Source organism: Lygodium microphyllum, chromosome 11 (assembly GCF_053477565.2).
Source record: "Lygodium microphyllum isolate KBCC chromosome 11, Lygodium_microphyllum_v1.1.10, whole genome shotgun sequence".
NCBI classification, from domain to species: Eukaryota; Viridiplantae; Streptophyta; class Polypodiopsida; order Schizaeales; family Lygodiaceae; genus Lygodium; species Lygodium microphyllum.
In genome coordinates, this window is record NC_141145.1 from 121,987,835 (window position 1) to 122,009,327 (window position 21,493).

Below are 21,493 nucleotides of genomic sequence, written 5' to 3' on the forward strand. Positions count from 1 at the left end.
GAGTGGCTTGCAGACATATGTAAGGCGGGGCTCTAGTAGCTCACATCCTATGCCTCATGATGACATCCCCTCCTTGCCCACATAGTCGCCACCTAGGGAACCATCATTTGATGATAATGGTAATATCATCAGTAAGGATGAGTATGAATGTGTCTCATCATCCAATGCCAAGGAGTCATCTTTAGACTCTCTTGATGAGCACTCAAATGGTTCTGATGAGGATAGTGATGCCTCATCATAGATTCATAGGTCTCTCTTTTTTGTATGAGATATACTAGACTGTAGTTGTATCACATGTTTTGCATAGCCCATGCGACCGTGATGGTTACCCTCATGTATTCATCTTATTCTATACTAAAATGGCTATTTCCACTTTAAACATGTATTCTATGATCTATCATTTAATGATTTATGGCTTTTGTTATTTTAAAAATCATCTTTTTTTTTCGTACTAATATCATACCATATCTTATAAAATCATAAGCTACCATTTAGTACCATATTTTATCGTATCATACCGTATCGTACCTTTCATACCTGACAACTATGGGACCAATGTTTCTTAATCAACCACCACCCCCAAAACTAACTTTCCACCTCAAAAAACAAAGAAGTTCAATGTAGTTCCATCCACCTTTTTAGGGCTTGGTAGGCCGTTGGGCAACCGATGAGCACCCTTCGTCTAATGCCCTATCCTCTCTGGGGTGACTACTTGGACTTCCTTGGTAAGATGACCATCGTCTCTGTAATCTTGGTAGGCCATTGGGCAACCGACATGCACCCTTCGTCCAATGCCCTCGCTACTTTAAGATGAGACGCCTTGGGGTAAACATTGCCGGCCTTCCCTTTTAGGCTCAGTTTTGGGCTTGAAAGAGAGCGTTGAGCTAAAAGGCATCCAATGGTACTCTACTGAATGAAAAGCATAGTATGTCACATTCTCAAGAATAATCATACACAGGTGCCACTTAGACAATGTCTCTCATGGAAAATTGTTCACTTATCCAAGTGCCCTAGTTCAAAGATGATGAAACCATGCAATGCATAGCGGAAGGTACAATAGAGGGGAAAGACCGATGTGTCAAAGACAAGTGTCGAAACCTATAGAATACCAAGAAGGGTAGGAACCCCCCCCCCCCCCAACCTGGATGTCGATACCGAAGAAGGAAGAGAAGCCTAAGGATGTTAGTCTTCATGTAGTGCCAAGAACCATGTGGATGAAGATAATGAAGCATTCCTACTGGAAGAGCAAGGATAGAAGTCACCGCCATGATAGTATCAAGAGAGATATTGCACAATCTTCCACGGGAGGGAAAGCCTTCATGTTGGTAGAAGAGCAAAACTTCAAGTGGATGGAACCCTGAAAGGAACGGCGCGCAACTCCTATCTCCAGTTTAGGATTGACTAGTGCAAACCTGCATATTAACCCTGCACTAAAACACAAAATCTTGCAAAAGATATCAAATCTGCAAGCACGGAGATGAATAGTGAAGATGCTCCCAAAATCAATATGAAAATAAAAGAAAGCAAAGCTAAGTGTAATGCAATGAATATGTAAGTACGCAACAGAAGTCTAAAAAGGCAAAGGTTGTGTGTGGCCACCATTGTGTACAGTGAGGTGGGAAAGTGATCCTAGAAGGTGCAAAGGATGCCTTAAAATAGATGCATAAAGTGCACTAGGTGAGCTACTAGCAAACCAATCAGCTAAGCCTTTAGGAGTAGTGAAGGATACAAGCTGCGGAGGCTATCCACATGCCACATATCCAATAGTCACTAGGGCAGATGGAGTACATGATGTAGCAGCAGGAGACGTAGCGCCATTGGACTAGCTAGCCGAAGTGGGGATAGCCGTAACAGTCTGTTGGGATTTTCCAAGTGGAAGACCTTGGGGCTTGGTATGACACTCCTTGTCCACATGGCCCGTGATCTCTGCCAATGTGTGCAAAATCTATTTTTCTTAGGAATTTGCTATCAAAGGGATCGCGTTTCTTTAGTGCCGTTGGAGGAAGTGGTATTACCCTTGTTTTGGCTTGCCTTCGCATCTTGTGAGTTCTTGCTACTAATGGTTCTCTCTCCCAAAAAAGAGGCAACCAACCCTGGCCCTCTAAATGGATGTGTGCGAAGGACTTCTTACCGACTTGATCGTGTAGCCTCGTATAATGCAAAAACTAGTACTCAAACTCGTAGAAGGTCAATAGGAAGTGAAATTATATGTTGGATAAAATGGAAGTATTTGTCAAGCAACTTGTTCAAGAAGAATATGACCTAGTAGTCGTCTGACTTCGAGGGCCAAAAGTGGCAAACTCGGCAAGTAACCCCCGATATTCGGCCAACTTGACTTTCAAATCATCCCCTTCCTTAATGGAAAACTCCTAAAGCTCAAAATCGAGATCATAGCAGCTAAGAAACGCGTTTCTTTGAATTTGAAACTTTATGAAACGTTTCTTAAAGTATGAAACGTTTCTGAGAGTAAAAAACGTGGGTGTTTTTATTTGTTTTAATTTTTTTGGTGAGTTGGAACTCAAAACATGGTTTTTTTTATAAAAGCTATTGGGCAATGTTAAACATGATAATGATGATGTGTAATAACTCGTGAGGGTTCAAGATTTTGGATGAGAGACTGATTTTTTTGTGATTTTGTCTAGTTATTGGACATTGTCAATCTAGTATCTATTCTTGTCTTGAGATTTGAATATTATACAACTTTAGTCTCATTTATGAGTTATTTATGATATATTACGATTCATTCTCGATTTTGACATTTTGTCAATTTATTTTGAAATGAGAATCATGATGTTGCAACTTGACTCAGTCCATATTATAGATAGGCTACTTACATGTTAATTTTAATTTTCTTTGTATGATATGTATGAATCGTAATGTTTCAGTTCTAATCCATAGTATAGCTTGTCCAATTACTAACTTTGATATAAGTGACAAGTCAATAATGGATCATGGATATGTAGCGTATAATGTATTATTCTCAATTGACTCTATTATCACTCAAGCTCAATTAGCCATTCTTTGTTTAAGAGAGAGTTCCATAGAAGTTTAGAACCTCTTTTCCCAATCAAAACTATTAAAAATCCCTATATAAAAAAAACCCACGTTTCTTATTTTACCCCCTCTTGAAAGAAACTTACGAAACACATTTCTGACGTTTCGTTTCTAAACATTTCTAACGTTTCTGGCTGCTATGATCCAGATTGATACATCGACTGCGATCTCAAGCCGCATAGCGGTCAATGAGATGACTCCAATGCTTAGATGCGAGGGGAAAATGTTGTAATTGAGAGTGGAACGAAGGAAGCAACCCTTGCATTAACTCAACATTGGTTTTGGCATTGCAGGGTCTCCATTGATGGATGTGATTACGATGAGCTAATAGAGGGTCTGGCATCAACACCAACAACATGGTCCCTAAGTCCCTAGGATTCAAGCACTTATTGCATGAAATTCGACCCGTTTAAACATGTCTTATCCGTGAAGGTATTCTTGCTCATTGCAGCAAGAGTTGTAGTGCTACGAGATGGAGAAGATATGTAAGGGAGATAGGGTGAATAGGAAGGATAGTGTGGGGGAGTGGAGTACACTTGGGAAGGAATCTCAAAGTGCCCACCATACATATGAGATGTGTGCACAATGGTTTCAAAAGGTGGATATGGGAAAACTAGGTATGGGCATGGTAAGTGCATGAGATGCCCAAGGTGAAGGGATAAGGACACAGGGAGCAAAGGATGGAAATCCCTACGTAGGAACGATCCAAGGGATGTGGACAATAGTCCATAAACAAAGGATGGATATCCTTGCATCTGAAGGTCGTGAGTGTCGGGAGTAGTGGGGATAGGTGAAAGGTACAATGTTAAAGGGTGGCATTTTCCCTAATGATGCACCAAGAGGTGGAGTGAATGGAGGATAGGCAGATGGTGGAATGGATATGAAAGATCCAAACCCTAGTGTGCTTTGAGCAAAAGTGAAGTACAATCCAAGATTTTAAAATGAGGGTGTGAGTAGATGAGAACGTGGAGAAGATAGAGGCGAAATGGGAGGGAGTTGAGAAGTATGGTTTGTGTACTCAAATGAAACAAATGGTAGAGATATACTTGATGAAAGGTGTTTGCTTCAAGAGCCTCCTCTATCAAAGTTAATGTACTATAAACCATCCAGATCCTGCACATCAAAAAGAGAAACAGAAGAGGGTTTTGGCTCATACAACTCAAAAGGATTATACAAACCTGACACAAGGCCTAGCTGTGATGAAGGAGATGGATTGCCAAATACGTTGAATGTCACGGTCCCTCCAAGATTAGAGAGGTGGTCAATCTCACCAATCGGTCCAAATAGAGTAGTAGCACTCGTTGGAGGAGTGCTACTACACCGAATATTGCGGTCCCTCCAAGATCAAAGAGATCGCCAATCTCACCAATCGGTCCAGATGGAGTAGTAGCATCGTTGGAGGAGTGTAAACCGAACTATACATGATGTGCAAGTACTCCTGAAACTCTTCATCTATAAGATGACCAAAACGCGAAAAAGAAGATGGTAAAAGTAAAAGTGTGTCTAGCTCCTCCTCGAGACCATAATGCCTTCTCAAAGCCTCCAATGATAGAGAAGCCTAATAGGACATCATACGATTCGAAGAAGAAGGTGCCTAAGATATTATGAGTCTGAATTGAGTCGCGTGTGAGTCTCGTAGAAATACTAGCATCCACAATCACCGCAGGATACTCTTTAGAACAACATCGGCTCTAATACCAGGTGAAGATATGCTAAGGTTTACACTGAGAAAACACAACATATATGACCAAGAGAGAAGCAAAACTCAAACCCTAAACACAAAACGCAAAAACTCGAAACTCAAATATAGAGACAAATACAGAGAGAATAAACTCTTAGGTGAATGAATGTTGTAAATGAATGTAAGAGTATACAAAATGCCCAAGGGCAAAGCAATGCAATGTCGCAAAGTAACGTCCACCGAACACATATCCCAAGTGTTGTGACCACCAGTCAAAGTATCAAAATGCGGGAAACGCCAAACGCTAATAATTAGAGTGTCATGAAATTAAGGCAACAATAAGAGAGGGGTTTGCTAATATAGACGGCTTGTTAGACAGCAAAAACGCAAATACTGTAGCAATCGCCTAGTGGGAGAGATGGCAGCAACTTGTCACTTGGCACCAGGTGCTAAAAACGCACGTTGATTAGGTGCTATGATGACATAGTAGATGGAGACCTCCGAATAGCAGGGCGATGGCTGAAAATAGATCACCTAAGGCTGGATAGTGATGGGCTGCAATCAATGATGGCTGGACAGCAAATGGTAGGTGACTGATGGCTATAATTCGCACGGTAGAGTGAGAAACCTACACCAAAGAACAAGACTCAATGATAGGCAGTCTATCTATTTATAGATGTTGAAGGGTGTCCCAAAAAATTAGGGTTCTGGGGAACCACTGCAACTCTCTCGAACCACACGCCAAATTTGCATTTTTTTTATTAATTAAGCACGTTTTAAGACTGTTTAAAATGCTAATCAACTGTAAAGTGTATTTTAGCTCCAAACAGCAGGGCGATGGCTGAAAATAGATCACCTAAGGCTGCATAGTGATGGGCTGCAGTCAGTGATGACTGGATAGTAGATGGTAGGTGGCTGATGGCTCAACATCAGCCTCATTCTTTTGTGTAGGTTTCTCACTCTACCATGCAAATTTCAACCATCAGTCACCTAGCATCTACTATTCAACCATCACCAACTAGCCCTAGACGGCCTGTTTTCAGCCATCACCTTGCTGTTTGGATATCTCCATCTCCTACGTCATCATAGCGCTTGATCAGCCTGCGTTTTCAATATCTGGTGTTAGGCGATGTACTACTACCATCTCTCCCACCAAGCAACTGTTGTCGAGCATGCATTTTTGCTGTCCAACAGGCTGTCTACATCAGCAAACACCTTTCATGTTGTCGCCTGACAACTCTCGCCTTGGGTGATCAATTTTCAGCCTTCCTCTGGTTATGCACTGCTGCATTGACTAGATTTCAATCTCCGACTGCTTTGTTTCGGCGACCAGTCTACTATCCTTCATTATTCAGCACTCTCAGCTCCGACTGGTGGTTACTATACTTGGGATCTCTCTCCAGTGGATGTCACTCTCCAACACTGCATTGCTCTACCCTTGGGCATTCTAACACTCTTACATTCATTTACAGCATTCATTAACTTCATTGTTTGTTCTCTTTGTGTTTCCCTCTGTGTTTGAGTTTTGAGTTTTTGCATTTTGCATTTTGTGTTTTGCATTCAAGGTGAGTTTTGCTTGCTCTATATGAGTCTTTGCGTTTTGCATTTTGTGTTTTGCATTCAAGGTGAGTTTTGCTTGCTCTATATGAGTCTTTGTGTTTCAATCTTGGTTGTACATGTGTTTTCTCAATGCAAATCCTAGCATATCTTCACAACATGTACCCAAATTTCATACAAAACTTTGAGTCTTTATGTCATATAATCGAAATCATGATTCATTACACGTGTCACAAGTGAAGACTCCATGTTTAAGGCAATTTAACACAATTAAGACTTAGTTTTCAAAACTTTAAACAATAAACTCATATATAATTTATGACCCATGAATCATCTGAAGACTAACATTCAGAACGGTTTGGTTTCTATCTTTTTGATACAAACCATTGACTTTATGTGAGAAAAGAGCATGTAATTTTGGTCATCATAATCATGTACGTGGATAACTTGTTTACATGATAATTGTTGATGTCAAGGGCCTTTTGGAGCAGAAATTTGAGATGAAGGATCTTGGTGAGCAAAGCTACTTTCTTGGCATTGAAGTAATTAGGTGTATTGATAGCATTCGTTTGTTCCAAAGACACTATGGCTTGGATATGTTATCTAAGTATGGTATGATAGCATGTATACCTATTTTAATGCCATTGAAGCAAAATGTAAAGTTGAGTACTGATGTTAGAGATAAAATAGTAGCGAGTTTGTCATGAATAATCTATCTAAACTCCAAACTCCAGTGAGCATTGAGCACTAGATACTAGTAACTACTGAGTGACAAGTATCAACATCAATGAACAACTGGCAACTACAATGCTAAACTAATTGTTGACTCCTAAGATATCATGACTCCAGTGTCTAGAGTCCATGTCATCGAGTCATGAATTATCCGGATGTTGAGGATGCATACACCATCTCCTCGTCCGAATCTAAGGAGCCTAATCAAAAAGATGATAAAATAACCTCAGCCTTAGCCTTAGACTGTATCTGTGACTTTGCATGTGATGCACAACCACATGTGGCCCTCACTCTGGTGACTCTAGCTCTCCTCTGTGCACAAGTCTCATCCTTCCATATCTTCAAGATGTCACGCACCTCTATATCAATTTTGTCCCATCAATCCTTGAGAGCGATGGATGATGAATCATACATAAGATAAGTTAGAAGTTAAAACAATCATCAATGAGTCATGAACACTAAACAATTATCCATATTACATATATAAAAGTTAAATAGTAACTTCTCTTGCGACAAAAAGTTGTTGCAAAGCAAGGCCTTGCCAATTTTATCTATACAATTCTATAGAAGGCATGAAGTACTCCCCTCTATATCAATGATACGCAATACAATGCAAATAGAAGTGAGACTTCTCACCAATGTCTCTACCTGAACTCATCAATTCTCATTGTAAAACATTACACCAAAAAGCAAGAGCCTTTGGAGACTCTCACACTCTATGTAACCTACTCTTAGCGTGTAATGGTCTGTATCAAATTCGGATGGACCCATATCAATTTCTCCAATACAATAAGCACATAAGCAAATCTAGTGACATAGAGCTTAAATAGCTTAAGTATGCTATTGGCTTCAAACAAGCTTCTAATAAATGGCCTCTTATTCACAAATCTTACCATGCTTATTATCATCTTGAAGATGTCATCCGCCCAAGATATTTGCCCAACATCTTCAATCAACAAGTCAAGGCGATGGGATACACATGGAATCCATACTATGCTAGGAAACTCCTCAACTACTATATGTCCCATGGACACACAATTGCTTCCATTATGCGTCACTACGTATACCACATTTTGGACTCCTATGTCTATGAGGACCTGTCACATGTGCTCCCAAATGAAAGCTCCTGTGATAGTAAGATCTGAGGCAAAGGCAATGATAGCCTTAATGAACATGGTGCCTTTGCGTGAAGACACCAAAGCATTATATACATGCATATATCTGACCATCCATCGCATAAACTTGTGCATCCATATTTCATCCATGTCTCCTTCAATGACTCCAATTGAGCACTTATGGATGTTTTTTCCCTTCGAAGCTCCCATGTGCATATTGCATCCCCAAAGAGGCCTTCCCACTCATTCTCTATACAGATCACTGCCTTGATTGTCTTCTTCCATTGACATATAGTGGTCACATTGAAAGGGATAGCACACCAAATAAATAAGCATGTGAGTTTCCTAGTTACCTCAATAGCCTGCCTCTCAAGTCCTACGCAAACACTTACACTATGCAAGAAGCCTCTTTGTCCACCACTAATACAAGATGGAAATGGAATCCTTTTTGGACTTGGACCCAATACAAATACGGATACACTTCTTTTTAATGGGCCACTGGCACCTCCAATTTAGCTAGCGCCACTAGGCCTACTAACCTCTGCTTGCCCCACTTATGCTTCATTAACCCCATGTCGTATTGGATGAGAGGATTCGTCCTCTTGTAACTCGTTACTCAATCCCCATACATTTTCACGGCCAAAGGTGGAGACTTACCATTACTTCCATTCGCGCATTTGCACAAGGCCCGATATCTTTGTTGGAGACGTACGCTAAGTGGCCTTTCACATGGGTTACACTCGCCAATTTCTCCAATCCACAATGGCTACACTGCCACGTTTTCAATCCACCGAAGCCCTTGTATTCCTTGATTGGAGTGACCTACCTCCAGAATCAATCCGACACTATGATTAGGTAATGGGAATTTGGAAAGAAGTCAAGAACTTACAAGAAGATTGAAGAAGAAACAAAAGGAGAAGGATGGAAAAATAAATAAATAAGAATAAGAATGGAAGAAGAAGAAGAAGAAAAGAAGCAACTTTGAAGGAGAAGAACTTAGAAGAAGAAGAAGAAGAAGGAGAAGGAGGAGGAGCAGCAACAACAGCAGCAGCAGCAGCAAGTCAGGAGTTGCACGAGGTAGTGTGCTTGAGAGGAGGACAAGATCACGCACGAGATGAAAGAAAAGCTGAAAAAAATGGCACGTTTTTTCTCTAGATAACCGATATGTATGTCCATCGTAGGGTGCCGAAACAGTGTTTTTCTGTCCCCGTTTTGTTCTAAAAAGTCCATTCCGTTTCAAGGCTACCAAAATGCCGTTTCAGGGTACTATGGGGTTCAGAGATCAATATAATGGTCAAGAGTCTTTAGAAAATGGTAGATGGCCGGTTAATGGAGGATGTGGGCAGCAAACAACACTCTAGGGGATATTTATGTAGCTTCCCTAAATGTGAGGGTTACCATAAGTGGCATGCCCGATGATTAGTACTTATTTGTAAGGATACTTCTACTTATCTGATTACTTTCGAATAGCCATATATCACTACTATCCGCATGGAAACAGAAGTGTCAAATGATGGGTCAGCTTATGCATGAGTCAGAAGTAGAGATGGGAGAAGAGCTCTCCAATTTTTTATTGCATGTGTAAATAGAGACACGTTAAGGGACTATCAACTACCACCAAACGTGAAAAAGTTTAGGGAACTAATTTTTCAATAAGCACTACTGTAAGGTGGAACCATAGTGTTGAACTAAACAGTGCATTGCATGCTGATTAGCCTCTTAAACAACCCCAAAACATGCTTACTTAATGAAAAACCCTAAAACTATGTGTAGTTCGAGAGAGTTTCCGTGAAACCCTAATTGGGGAGGGTCCATCCACATCTATAAATAGGCAAGCTGCCCCCATTCAATCATCATTCCTTTGTGCAGGTTTCTAACCCTTGTGTGCAGATTTCAGCCATCAATCTCCCTCCATGTGGCTGTCCAACCTTCGCAACTACTACCACTCCACCTTCTGCTGCCCTAACTGCTAGCAACTGCCCCTTGAGCTGCCACCCACCGACTGGAGATCTTCCCCTTGCTGCATTGGGTGCTGATCAGCCATTGCCAGCATCCTCACCTCTTCTAGCTGCTTGCATTTAGCATCCTACTGCCCAAATGTCAAGTGGCTGATTGAAGCTGCCACCCACCGCTTGGAGTTCTTCTCCTTGTTGTGTTTGGTGCTGATCAGTCATTGCCAGCATCCTCACCTTCTCCAGCTGCTGGTGTTTGGGGTCCTATTGCCCAAATATCAGGTGGCTGATCACTCTCCCACCTCTACGTCGTTGTGCTTGCCTGCATTCAGCATCCTATTGCCCAAGGGACAATGTTCAGCACCCTTCCTCCATCAGGCAACCCTCCGTCTGCTTGCTGTGTTTGCAGCCTTCTGGTACCGCCTGGGTCCTTCTACATCATCACTACTTGCATTTAGTTCTCTAGCATCATTTGACATTATCGTTTTCCAGTTTCCTCTCCTCCGACACTCCAACTGGTGGTCACAGCCCTTGGAATCCATCTTCGGTGGACATCATTCTCCGACACTACTCTCTGCCCATGGGCACTTTGTACACTCTTCATTCATTTGCAATTTCCATTCACTTCAAAGTTGTTCTCTTTCTCTCTCCTACTTGTGTTTGTTTCTGTGTTTGAGTTTTGATTTTTTCTTTTAGGGTTTGAGTTTTACACATTTGTCTATATCATTGTGTTTCTGTCGTGGTCGTACACTGTGTGTTTCCTCAATGCAAACCCTAGCAACTACTCCACAGTTTTCTTCACATGGTATGAAAACTTGGTTTTGTGCGAGGCACACGAACGACATGTAACCAAATCACGATGTCTCAGATGCCTTCTCCTCGGGACCCCATGATGTCTTGTTAGGCTTCTCCATCACTGGAGGCCCTAAGAAGGCATTATGAACCCAACGACGAAGACAACATCCCACCATCACCTTCACCTTCTTTGTTTTTTTCCTATTACAAATTTCAGTCTCATGAACAAAGGAGGAGTTTGAAGAGTACTTCACATCACTCATAGTCGAACTTATACCTCTCCTACCATCGTTGCTACTACACCTGAACCAGTTGGTGATGCTGGCCACCTTTCCGATCATGGAGGACATACAACATTTGGAACGACTAGTGACCCATCTTCTTCATCTCAACAAGCCCAATGTCAAGTTTGTATAACCCCTTTCAGTTGTATGAATCAAAACCCTCTCCTATTTCTCATTTTGGTGTGCAAGATCTAGGTGATTTTCTATATGTTAACTTCAATAGAGGAGGCTCTCGAAGCTAAAATCCTTCATCAAGTATGCCTACATCTTCTATTCCATTTGAGCATATAAGCCACTCTTCTCAAATCCCTCCATTCCCACTGTCTTCTAGCCCACACCTCCAATTTTCTCTTCTTCATTCCAAAACCTTGAATTACACTCCACATCCGCATCTTCAATATTGGGAGTTGGAACCTCTGTTTCTGCTCCTAGCACATTCTCATTCTCCGTTCCATACTCGCACTTTTCTACCACTTCACATCATGGTGCATTGTTACAAGGAAAGCCATCCTTTAACACTATACCCTCCACTTATCCTCAAGCCACATTGCACCATGGGGATTCATTACAGGGCATGCCACCCTCTAATACAATTCCCTCCACCTTTCTACAAGTGAGCATATCGTTTCCCACTGGGACAATTGTGATGGGCATCCCCCTCACAACCCCAATAGCACACATCCTTTGACCTCTCAAACGCAAGGATTTACATCCTTTGCTAATGATGCATCATCACGCTTTCCATGGGCCACTCCTATGCAGGGATTCCCATCCTCTGCTCCGCATGTCCCTATCCCTCCACCATGGGCTCTATATGCAATTATTGTGCTCATGTCCACATTCAAATCCACTATGCACACTTCTTGCATGCATGGTGGGCACTCTAGAACCCAATCCCAAGTGTACTCCGTTTCCCCACCCAACCCACCCTATCCATCTTATTCGAGCACTACCACTCCTATTGCAATGGCTAGGAATGCCTTCACGGATAAGATTCATTTTAACGAGTTGAATTTCACCACTTGGTCGAACTTCATGCAACAAGTGCTTAAATCTCAAGGACTTTGGGACCTTATTGTTAGTCCAGAGCCTATGTTAAAACCCTCCATTAGTTTACCCTATATCAATCTTGATTTTGAGCTTCAAAAGTTTTTTTATTAAGGGATTGATCTGAAAGTCAAGTTGGCTGAATATCAATAGTTACTCGTGGAGTTTACCACTACTAGCTCCCCAAAGTTAGTAGTAGTAATGATCAAGCCACGTTCTTCTTGAACAAACTGCCCAAAAAATACTTCCATTTTATCCAACACATTATTCTACTTCCTAGATTACTAACCTTCTACGAGTTTGAGTGCCAAATCTTGCATTGTGTCAAGTTGTTGACCAAGTCCACAAGAAATCCTCCACACATACTTATTTAGAGAGGGAGCTGGTTGCATCTTCTTCACAAGGTAAAACCATCAATAGCAAAAACTCGCAAGATGCAAAGGCAAGCCAAACCAAGGGTGACTCCCCTTCTTCCAACAGAACCAAAGAAAGAAAATCCATTTGGCAAGAAAAACAAGTTTTGTGTATACTATCAAAGATTTTTTTTCTTTTGCAAGGTTTTATTTTCAATGTAGGGCTTACATGCACGTTTGCACCAGTCCTACCTGAACTAGAGACTTGGAATGCGCGTCGTTCCATTCATGGTTTCATCATCCTAGGATTTTTGCTCTTCTACCAACATAAAAGCTTCCCCTCCTATGCAGATCGTGCAATATCTCTCTTGATGGTATCATGGTGGTAATTTCTATCTTGTTCTTCTAGTTGGGATGCTTCCTCACATCATGGTTCTCGACACCACATGAACACCGACATCCAGCTCCTCTTCCTCCTTTGGCATTGACATCCAAGGTTAAGAAAGGGTTGCTACCCTTCTTGGTATTCTATAGGTTTCAGCCCTTGTCTTCGACATCAACCTTTTCCTCTTGTTGTACCTCCTTTTGCATCACATGATTTCATCATCTTTGTAAAGGGCACTTCGGCAAGTAAACAATTTTCCCACAAGGAACACTATCCAAGTGACACTTATTGCATTAACATTTCACAACATGTAGCACTCTCATTGTGCAAAGCTCCACTAGATGAATCCTAAGTTGTTTCCAACAGTGGGTTATACACCACACCACCATTACTTCATTACTTTTCCCTCGTCATCAACACCCTCAAGTGGATAGGTAGCTTGTTTGTTTTCTGATAGGTTGGACCTAACCATCCCTTCTCATTCTCCTGTATGGTACACTAACTTAATTGACCACAAACCGTCTCTCAAATCACTTATTTTTTTAGGTCCATTGTGGCTCCATTCGCCTTTGTAAGACTTGGTAGGCCACTCGACAACCAACGAGCACTCTTTGTCTGATGCCCCATCCTCTCTATGGTGACTACTTGGACCCCCTTGATAAGAAAGCCGTCGTCTCTATAGTCTTAGTAGGCCACTGGGCAGCCACCACGCACCCTTTGTCTGATGCCCTAGCTACTTGGGGATGGGATACCTTGGGCAAAACTGGGTTGGCCTTCCTTTCTGGCCCTATTTTGGGCTTGAGAAGCAATGTTGAGCTAAAAATGCATTGCATGCTGATTAGCCTCTTAAATAGCCCCAAAACATGCTTATTTAATGAAAAACCCTGAAACGGTACACAATTCAATAAATAGACAAGCTGCCCCTATTAAGCCATCATCCCTTTGTACACTCCACCTTTTGCACTACTAGCAACTGCCCCTAGAGCTGCTGCCCACTACCTAGAGATCTTTCCCTTACTGTATTTGGTATTGATCAGCCATCACCAGCATCCTCACCTCCTCCAACTACTTACGTTTGGCATCGTGCTGCCCATATGTCAGGTGATTGATCACTCTCCTCCCTTTGCTTGGTGTGGAGGGCCTCGTACTTTGGTATTACACTTATATTTTCCTTGAACTTCAATCATTTTTCTTCTTCTAGAAGAGAAGCTTTGACCTCAACTAGCTTAGGAGAAGGTATGTTGATATGAGTGGTGACCACATGGTCATACTCTCTAGGCACAAAGTATCTTTTGTAGTGTCACATCCATCCACATGATAAATGTTAGTATCATCCAACTCCAGTTTGATGATGGCTTGGGCCTTGTCATCCCATACTTCCCATGTGGCTACTTGGGCTGCATCCAATAGCTTCCTCTCTTTTCCATTTGCGATATTCCATAAACCTTTCTTTATAAGAATCAGTTTGATTCTTGTTTGCCAAGTATGAAATGCATAACCTTTTAACTTAGTGGAATCATTTTCTCCATTAGAAGTCATGCTTGAAGACTAAGAAAATTGAGATGTTGCACAATATAGCCGCAAGAATAATACTGTGTTTAGAAACACAAGATAGAAGGAACAATATTAACCAAGAACAGAGGTGAGGCAGAGGAGTATGAGCAGCAACACTACAAGAACAATGTCATGAGGAGTATGCAGATATACATGAATTCTCCTGGGTGGCAATACAGTAGTAACCAGTCAACTCACATGTGACTCAGTGACAGCCATTCATAGCTACTACTGTGGATTAAGACTTGAACAATGTTTCAGCTCAGACAGATGGGACAGTGGCATCATATACAAAAGTGGCTTTCAATAATAACCAAGTTTATTTATTCAGTTATGGCTACTCAGATTTGTGACTCGGATCTCAGTGTCTCGAGCAGATGAATACAAATGATGATATGTACTTACTCAGCTTATTCAATGTAGGTTGTGATGATCAGCTCCACAGTGAGCACAGTAACCAGCAGCACATTCTCTTTCTGGTTCAGCAGTGATCTGAAGGTAGGGGCAGCAATAGATCAGTCGATAGGGATAACCAGTGATTTTAAAGCAGCTCAAATCTGACCAGTAATGATGAATGGTGCAGCCATAGCAGCTCCACGTCAGAAATAAAGACATGAATCAGCAGTCTGATGGCACCAGATAGGCAGCTTACATGGACAGTGCAGAGACATGTGCAGTTTCAGCAGTGATGGTGTTGTCTTTCAGGAACATATGATGTGAATCAAGTACTTTGAGTAACCAGCACTCAATAAGCAGCAGATTGCGTGATTTGTGGCAGCTGAATGGAGTGATTTCAGGCCTCTTTCAGGTGCATAACTGGGACAACTCAACAAGATTTAACACCAGTTTATTTTGGGCAACATAGTAGTTGAAACAATCATGGACTGAAAGTGCTTCCTATTGCATGTGAATCAGCAGTTCCATAAACAACAGTGGATCTGAAAATCAGCGCATGGCACCAGAAAATCAATGTGACAGCTCAGATATGAATACATGTTTGAAAACAGTAATGCAGCCTGTAGATCCATGTCAGTAGCTTCATAGACAGTAGCAAAAAACTCCTGTAAACCAGAAGAAAATGGCGTGAATTCAGCAGCTCACTATTCCTTCAGGGCAGTCTCTGATCAGCAGCTAATTAATGCCAAGTATGATGCATATGGGGGCATCAACTGAGATATCCACAGCAGCTTGGCAAAAGCCCGAAGAGCAGCCACAATGATAGTATCTTCCAGGAGTAGGCAGCCCATATGAGCAGAGAATACAACAAGAAGTAATGAGTTCAAATCATTAACAGAGTGAGCAGTAGAGTGAAGCTTCAGATCTGAACTTGACTGGACAGATGGACCTTCAAGCAGCAGCAAGAGCAGCACTTTCGTCTATTTTTCCACTGCCAATAGCAGTGAGCTTCGAGAAATGGGCAGCAACAAGAGCTCAAGGATCCAAACTCATCATCCGCGTTGAAACATTCAAAAGAGGATGAGAGAGAAAGAGAGTACACAAGTACAATGGATGGAATGAAAAAGACTTGTTTATTAAAGAAGATGAAGTGCCCTTATATAGGCTTACATACAAGTGGTTTTGGTGGGTAGCTTTCAGCTAGTGGTTTCTAGGTGCATAAGGTAAGTGGCTATAGGTGGATTTACACAATGTAGTGGGAGTAGGAAGACTCTCCCTTTATTAATGAATACAAACCATAGGATAAATCAAATTAGACTAGGCAATGTGACCCTTGTGCAATCCCCCAAATACATATCATGTCTTTGTGATTTTAAACCTCCAAAGTTGCAACACCCAATTGCTATTAATTCCTTTTGCTCATCAATGGCTCCTCTTACAATTATTCTTTTTGCGATTGCACACTTGATCTTGACTTCATTATATACATCTAGTAGCTTCTTTAAGCTTCTACTATGGAGAAGGCCCATGGCTGAAATTTTAAAGTATATGATCCCCAAGTTAATGTATCCTACCATTTTATGCTTCCTGTGTATATGTACATGAGGGAACCATCGGGTGCACTCATGCCAATGAGATGCATTATACATTTGTTGTTATCGGCCCTTGTGACTTTGGTGTATGATGGCTTATATCTTCTTCCTACACTTGGACTATTAGTGTTTTAGGCTCACCCTGCTTCTACGAGGAGTATCCAATAGCGACATAAGCTGAAGTCACTGTGGGTGCACTTGTTCTCTTTAGATTTTCGACTATGAGCCAAGAGATGGTGTTAGAGGTCATTTAAAATTTTAGCATCTCATGTGAGGCCACCTTCAAAGAATTGGGTGGCCACCCTTTTGGCAATTTTCGATTTCTCTTGTGGCTGGCCACTCACTTGAGTATTATCTATGTGTATACAAACGTCTTTGCCCCTTTGAGGGATCACTCCTCACTATGGTATACACATTGGCAGGCTCAATTCCGTTGCTCTCATTTGTGTTTATGCATTCATGGGTTTTGTTGAATCTCTATCCTCATCGATCTTGTGTTTCCTTTCCACATTGCATCATTCTCAGAAGACCAACGGTTACATGTAAAAAACAAACTACAAAGGTCAACCCTTTTCATTGGCTGGGATGAACATGCCATCATCAAAACAAGTGCATAATCATCATTCCCTCCAAGATAAACAAAAGTTGTAACAAATATTCAGCACATCCTCCTGTGGTATCCATCTTTAAATTGTACTTTCCTGTCCACTTATCCAGTTGGCCATGTTAATAAACATACTTTCACAAAGAATATCTTGTGGTGGAGGCTTAGGTTCCAATACTGATGTCACCTCTACTTGCTGAGGTACCACTAATGTCAAGAATCGCCAGCTAATCGTATATCTATCCAAAGCCAACTTTGCTTGTTCATCATGTGTCGTGACCGTAGCAAAAGATCTGAGACAGCATACCACACATATGCACAAGCGCGCACACACACCTCTATGGAAGCACTGTTTCAATGAAATGCTACAATATAATCACATTTCATGGTGAGTCCTCAAAAACAGCAGTAAAACAGCTCTGACTAACTTTGGGAAAGATCTAAAAAGAGAACGTTTAAATTATAAAGCCAATAAAATTAGCCTGGCCAATATTCAGATGATTACAAGCAATATCAATGTCTGTTTGCATCCAATTTGATTGCTTGAAAGTGTTACATTAGTCGTTACTGGTGTTAGGGTTCACATTATAAAGTTTATAGTTACAGTTCGCATATACACAATCATAACTACATAATCACACTTGCTTTGAACTCGAGAATTTACATAATGTAGGAGCTAGAATTCTTAATGTGCAAAGTGGTTCCCCAAGTCAACAGAATATGATTTCACATCAGTGAGAACAGGTTCACTTTCTTAAACATCAAAGATACAAAATATACACATGCTGGAGCTTTCCTGTAACATCAATAGTTGGGTTGCAAGGTTACCTTCACCATTGTCATCAGCACTCAGAACAATGACTATGTACTTTAGGACAGGGATCAAAGTTAAAGTCCAGAAGATAAAGGACAGAACGCCATAAACAGCAGCTTCGGTTTCATGGTAGCGCAGCTTCCTCACAAATGTGCTCTTGAAAACATAGAGAGGAGAAATACTGAGATCTCCGTACACAACACCAAAACTTTGGTAAGCCAAAATTAGGAGAGTCCCAAAGCCACTTCTCTCCAATATCTGCACAAACAATTGCATAAAGGAAATGCTGATTCAACATATATGTAAATAACCAATCAGATAACATCAAACACTTAAAGCAGTTGCAGCAGAGTAGAACATATTTCTCTGGACTATGATGCATTTAACCTTTAGAACAACCCAAAATAAACAGCTTTCCACTGAAGGGTACTTGATCTCCAGTCTTACTTAACATTTCCATGCAGCACTTTATGCAAGCATCCATCTGCACACAAGCTGTTGTCCTATCAATCTTTCTTCTGGTTGAAATTTTGTGTAAAGGGTCACGCCTATGGGGCTGTTTTTTATTCAAATTTTGGCATAGATACACTGCACATAGAAACATGAAACGGGGAACGAGAACGGGGAACGGGGAACGGGGACGGGGACGGGGACGGGAACGCCAAACCTAGGGAACGGGGACGTGGGAACGGGAACGGCATTTAAAAAATTAAATTTCATGAAAAAAAATTAATATTTCACTCATAATCCATGTGGACTCTGGAGTGTTAAAACTTAAAACCAAGGTATATAATCCACAAGGACAAATCATTTTAAGTTTTAACTTTAAGATATCATGCATCATTTCTTACAAGGTTCAAGAGGTAAGCTAGTCAATTATAAATAATAAAATCCATAATACAAATGCCAAAAATGATAAAACAATGAACAATGAACTAAACTTTTAAGTCTAAGCTAAAAGAACATACCTATGGTACCATTGCCAAAAAACTTAAAAGATTACAAATATGAAATTGAAGTCTAATCTTTGAAAGAACATGCTCATTGCCCCAAAAAAGACTACAAATATAAAGTCTAATCTCTAGACTGAAGCAAAATGCGGCATGCCAAAATAGCCCAAAGGGCAACTGCAAGACTCAAGTACAAATATAATATCGGCATGGCACAACTGTCAACAGCCCAAGTGTCACATTGTCATCAATGATCATAATATTATATATAATGTAAATGTGTCATGTATCATGAGACTCGTGATAAGTAAACTAAATCAAAGATCATGATCATGATCTGAGGCTGCTCTAGCCACTCCTGAAGTGCCAACCCATCATCATGTGTACCATGAATTACTGCATCTCCCTCAACATCAGCATGTGTCTCCTCTTCTTGCTGCATCTCCCACTCTGTGAACGGATCAGGCTTTGTTGTCATACTGTTACATAACATCCTCAAATTAGCACTAACGAATACTAGATCGTTTGCCCTCTCCACACCAAGACGGTTCCTCTTCTTTGAAGCAATGTGAGGGTATGTACTCCACAATTGCTCCAAACAAGAGGAGCTAACTGACTGACTCAAAATACGGATGGCTAGTTGCCGCAACTCAGGACCATCCGAACCATAGTCCTCCCACCACAAAGCTGCCCCAATCTTACAGCGATCCTCCTGTGCATCCCCACAACCAAAAGAACCCTGAAGGGTCCTATAACATGAAAGCTGATCTCTGATCTTTCATCTAGTGCCATGATCAGACACTAGACGAGACAATATAAGTCTCCATGCATCCATAACCTCAGTGTCATTCTCCTGACCCTTGCCCTAGAACTCAGGATCCACAACAAATGCAGCTGCATGCATGGGTGAGCTAAAGGAGTTCCACCTCGTCACAACTAAATGGTGTATCTCCTCATACGCCTCATCATTTGGTGCGCAACCATACCATGAATGGATCGCTTGCGTATATCACTCCAATCATCAGCAATCAAGAAAACTCCATTTTTAGCCCACATGCTCTTTCTAGTCACTGTTGCTTACTCAACAAGGCGCTTTTCCTTGTCGAGCAAAGTGGTGCGTAAGGTCTCTAATGATGGAGGTACATACGAAGGGCCATACTCACCAATCTTCTTGCACATCAATTTAAAATACTCTGACCTGGCTACACGAAATTGAATGTGGTCATGATAAAAAAAGCATGCCACTGATGTATCCACCTCTTCCTTCTTCTTGGGATCCCAACTAGCATCAAGTGTGCTTTATCTACGTGCAACATGTGGCGTTGTTGATGCCATGGCCGATGCAATGCCTGCAGTAGGTGTGGAGGTAGCACTTCCTGATACTGACCCTGCACTAGATACATCTGATGGGGATGGTGTCACAAAAGTTGTAGGGTCAACTGCAACACGTCGTGGTCTAGATACAATATAAGCTTATTGACCTGCTACACGGTCACGAAGCTCCCTTTGCTTCTCCAAGGTCACATTCGAACAAAACTGCACCTCTGAATTTGGCTCATGTAGGAGATGAGCTCGGACCTGATTATGCATAAATATTAAAATGGAACAAGTGGCGATTGGTATTCCATATTCTAATATTTAAGTAACTTTGAAAAATTAAAATCAATAAAAATTTGAAATATAAATGCTCGGCTCAATGGATTACCTTGTTTGCTCCACTAGTTCGCTTGTATGGGCAAAGCTTGCAAGTCCATGGTCGAGATCCTCCACCACTCAAAGGGCCATCGGCATTTACTTCTTCCCACCATGACCAATCATCAGACCTTCTTTCTCGACCACCAACCGACGAGTGGGACGGGAAGATGAAGCCATTTATGACTTCAAGCTGAAAATTGACGGCTCAAGAGTCGAGAGAAAGAAAAATTGAAGGCTGAAAATTGAAGGCTCGAGAGAAGGGAGAAGGCTTAAGAGTCAAGACTCACTCAAGAGTCGAGAGAGAAGAGAGCAGAAGAAGAAAAGAGGAGAACTTGAAACTTGGAAAAGAACTTAGAAGGAAGACTCGAGAGAAGAGGAGAAGAAGGAAGAGAAGGAAGAAGGTTCAAGGAAGAAGGAAGAAGGAAGAAGAGAAGGGAGAAGTGAAGAGAAGATAGAAGCAAGAAGAGAAGGTAGAAGGAAGAAGAGAAGGAAGAGAAGAAAGAGAAAGAAGAGAAAGAAGAAGAAGGAACAGAAGGAAGAGGTTGGAGGTGGGAGGAGAAAGAAGAGAAAGAAAAAGAAGGAGAAGAAGGAAGAGAAGAAAGAGAAGAAAGAAGAAGAAGGAAGAGAAAGAAGGCGGCCGGGAGCAGGACGCAGGCGGGAGCAGGACGCAGGCCAGGACGCAGGCGGGAGTAGGCGAACTAGGCGCAGGCGAGAGCAGGACGCAGTTGCAGATCGTCCACGCAGGATAAGCAGGCGACCGGCCGAAGGTAAGTTGTGCCACGTAGCGTTCCCTGTCCCGTTTCAGACAGGGAACGCAGCAAGGAACACGTTTCCTGCTGCGTTCCCTGTCTGAAACGGGACAGGGAACGTTCCATCAATCGAAAACGTGGTCCACGACGGATACGTGCAAGGGACGGCGATTCCACGTGCCGG

The 21,493-nt window shown here is 41.6% G+C and overlaps 1 protein-coding gene across 3 annotated transcripts in view; it reads right to left on the reverse strand.

Annotated features, from left to right (window-relative positions):
* LOC148029311 (potassium transporter 7-like) overlaps positions 1 to 21,493 on the reverse strand; it is a 179,767-nt gene that overhangs the window by 72,543 nt on the left and 85,731 nt on the right. For all 3 annotated transcript variants that reach the window (XM_087688088.1, XM_087688086.1, XM_087688087.1), the window contains exon 3: positions 17,930 to 18,173. In XM_087688088.1, the coding sequence (XP_087544214.1) occupies positions 17,930 to 18,173 (244 nt within the window). The remainder of the gene's footprint in view (positions 1 to 17,929; positions 18,174 to 21,493) is intronic.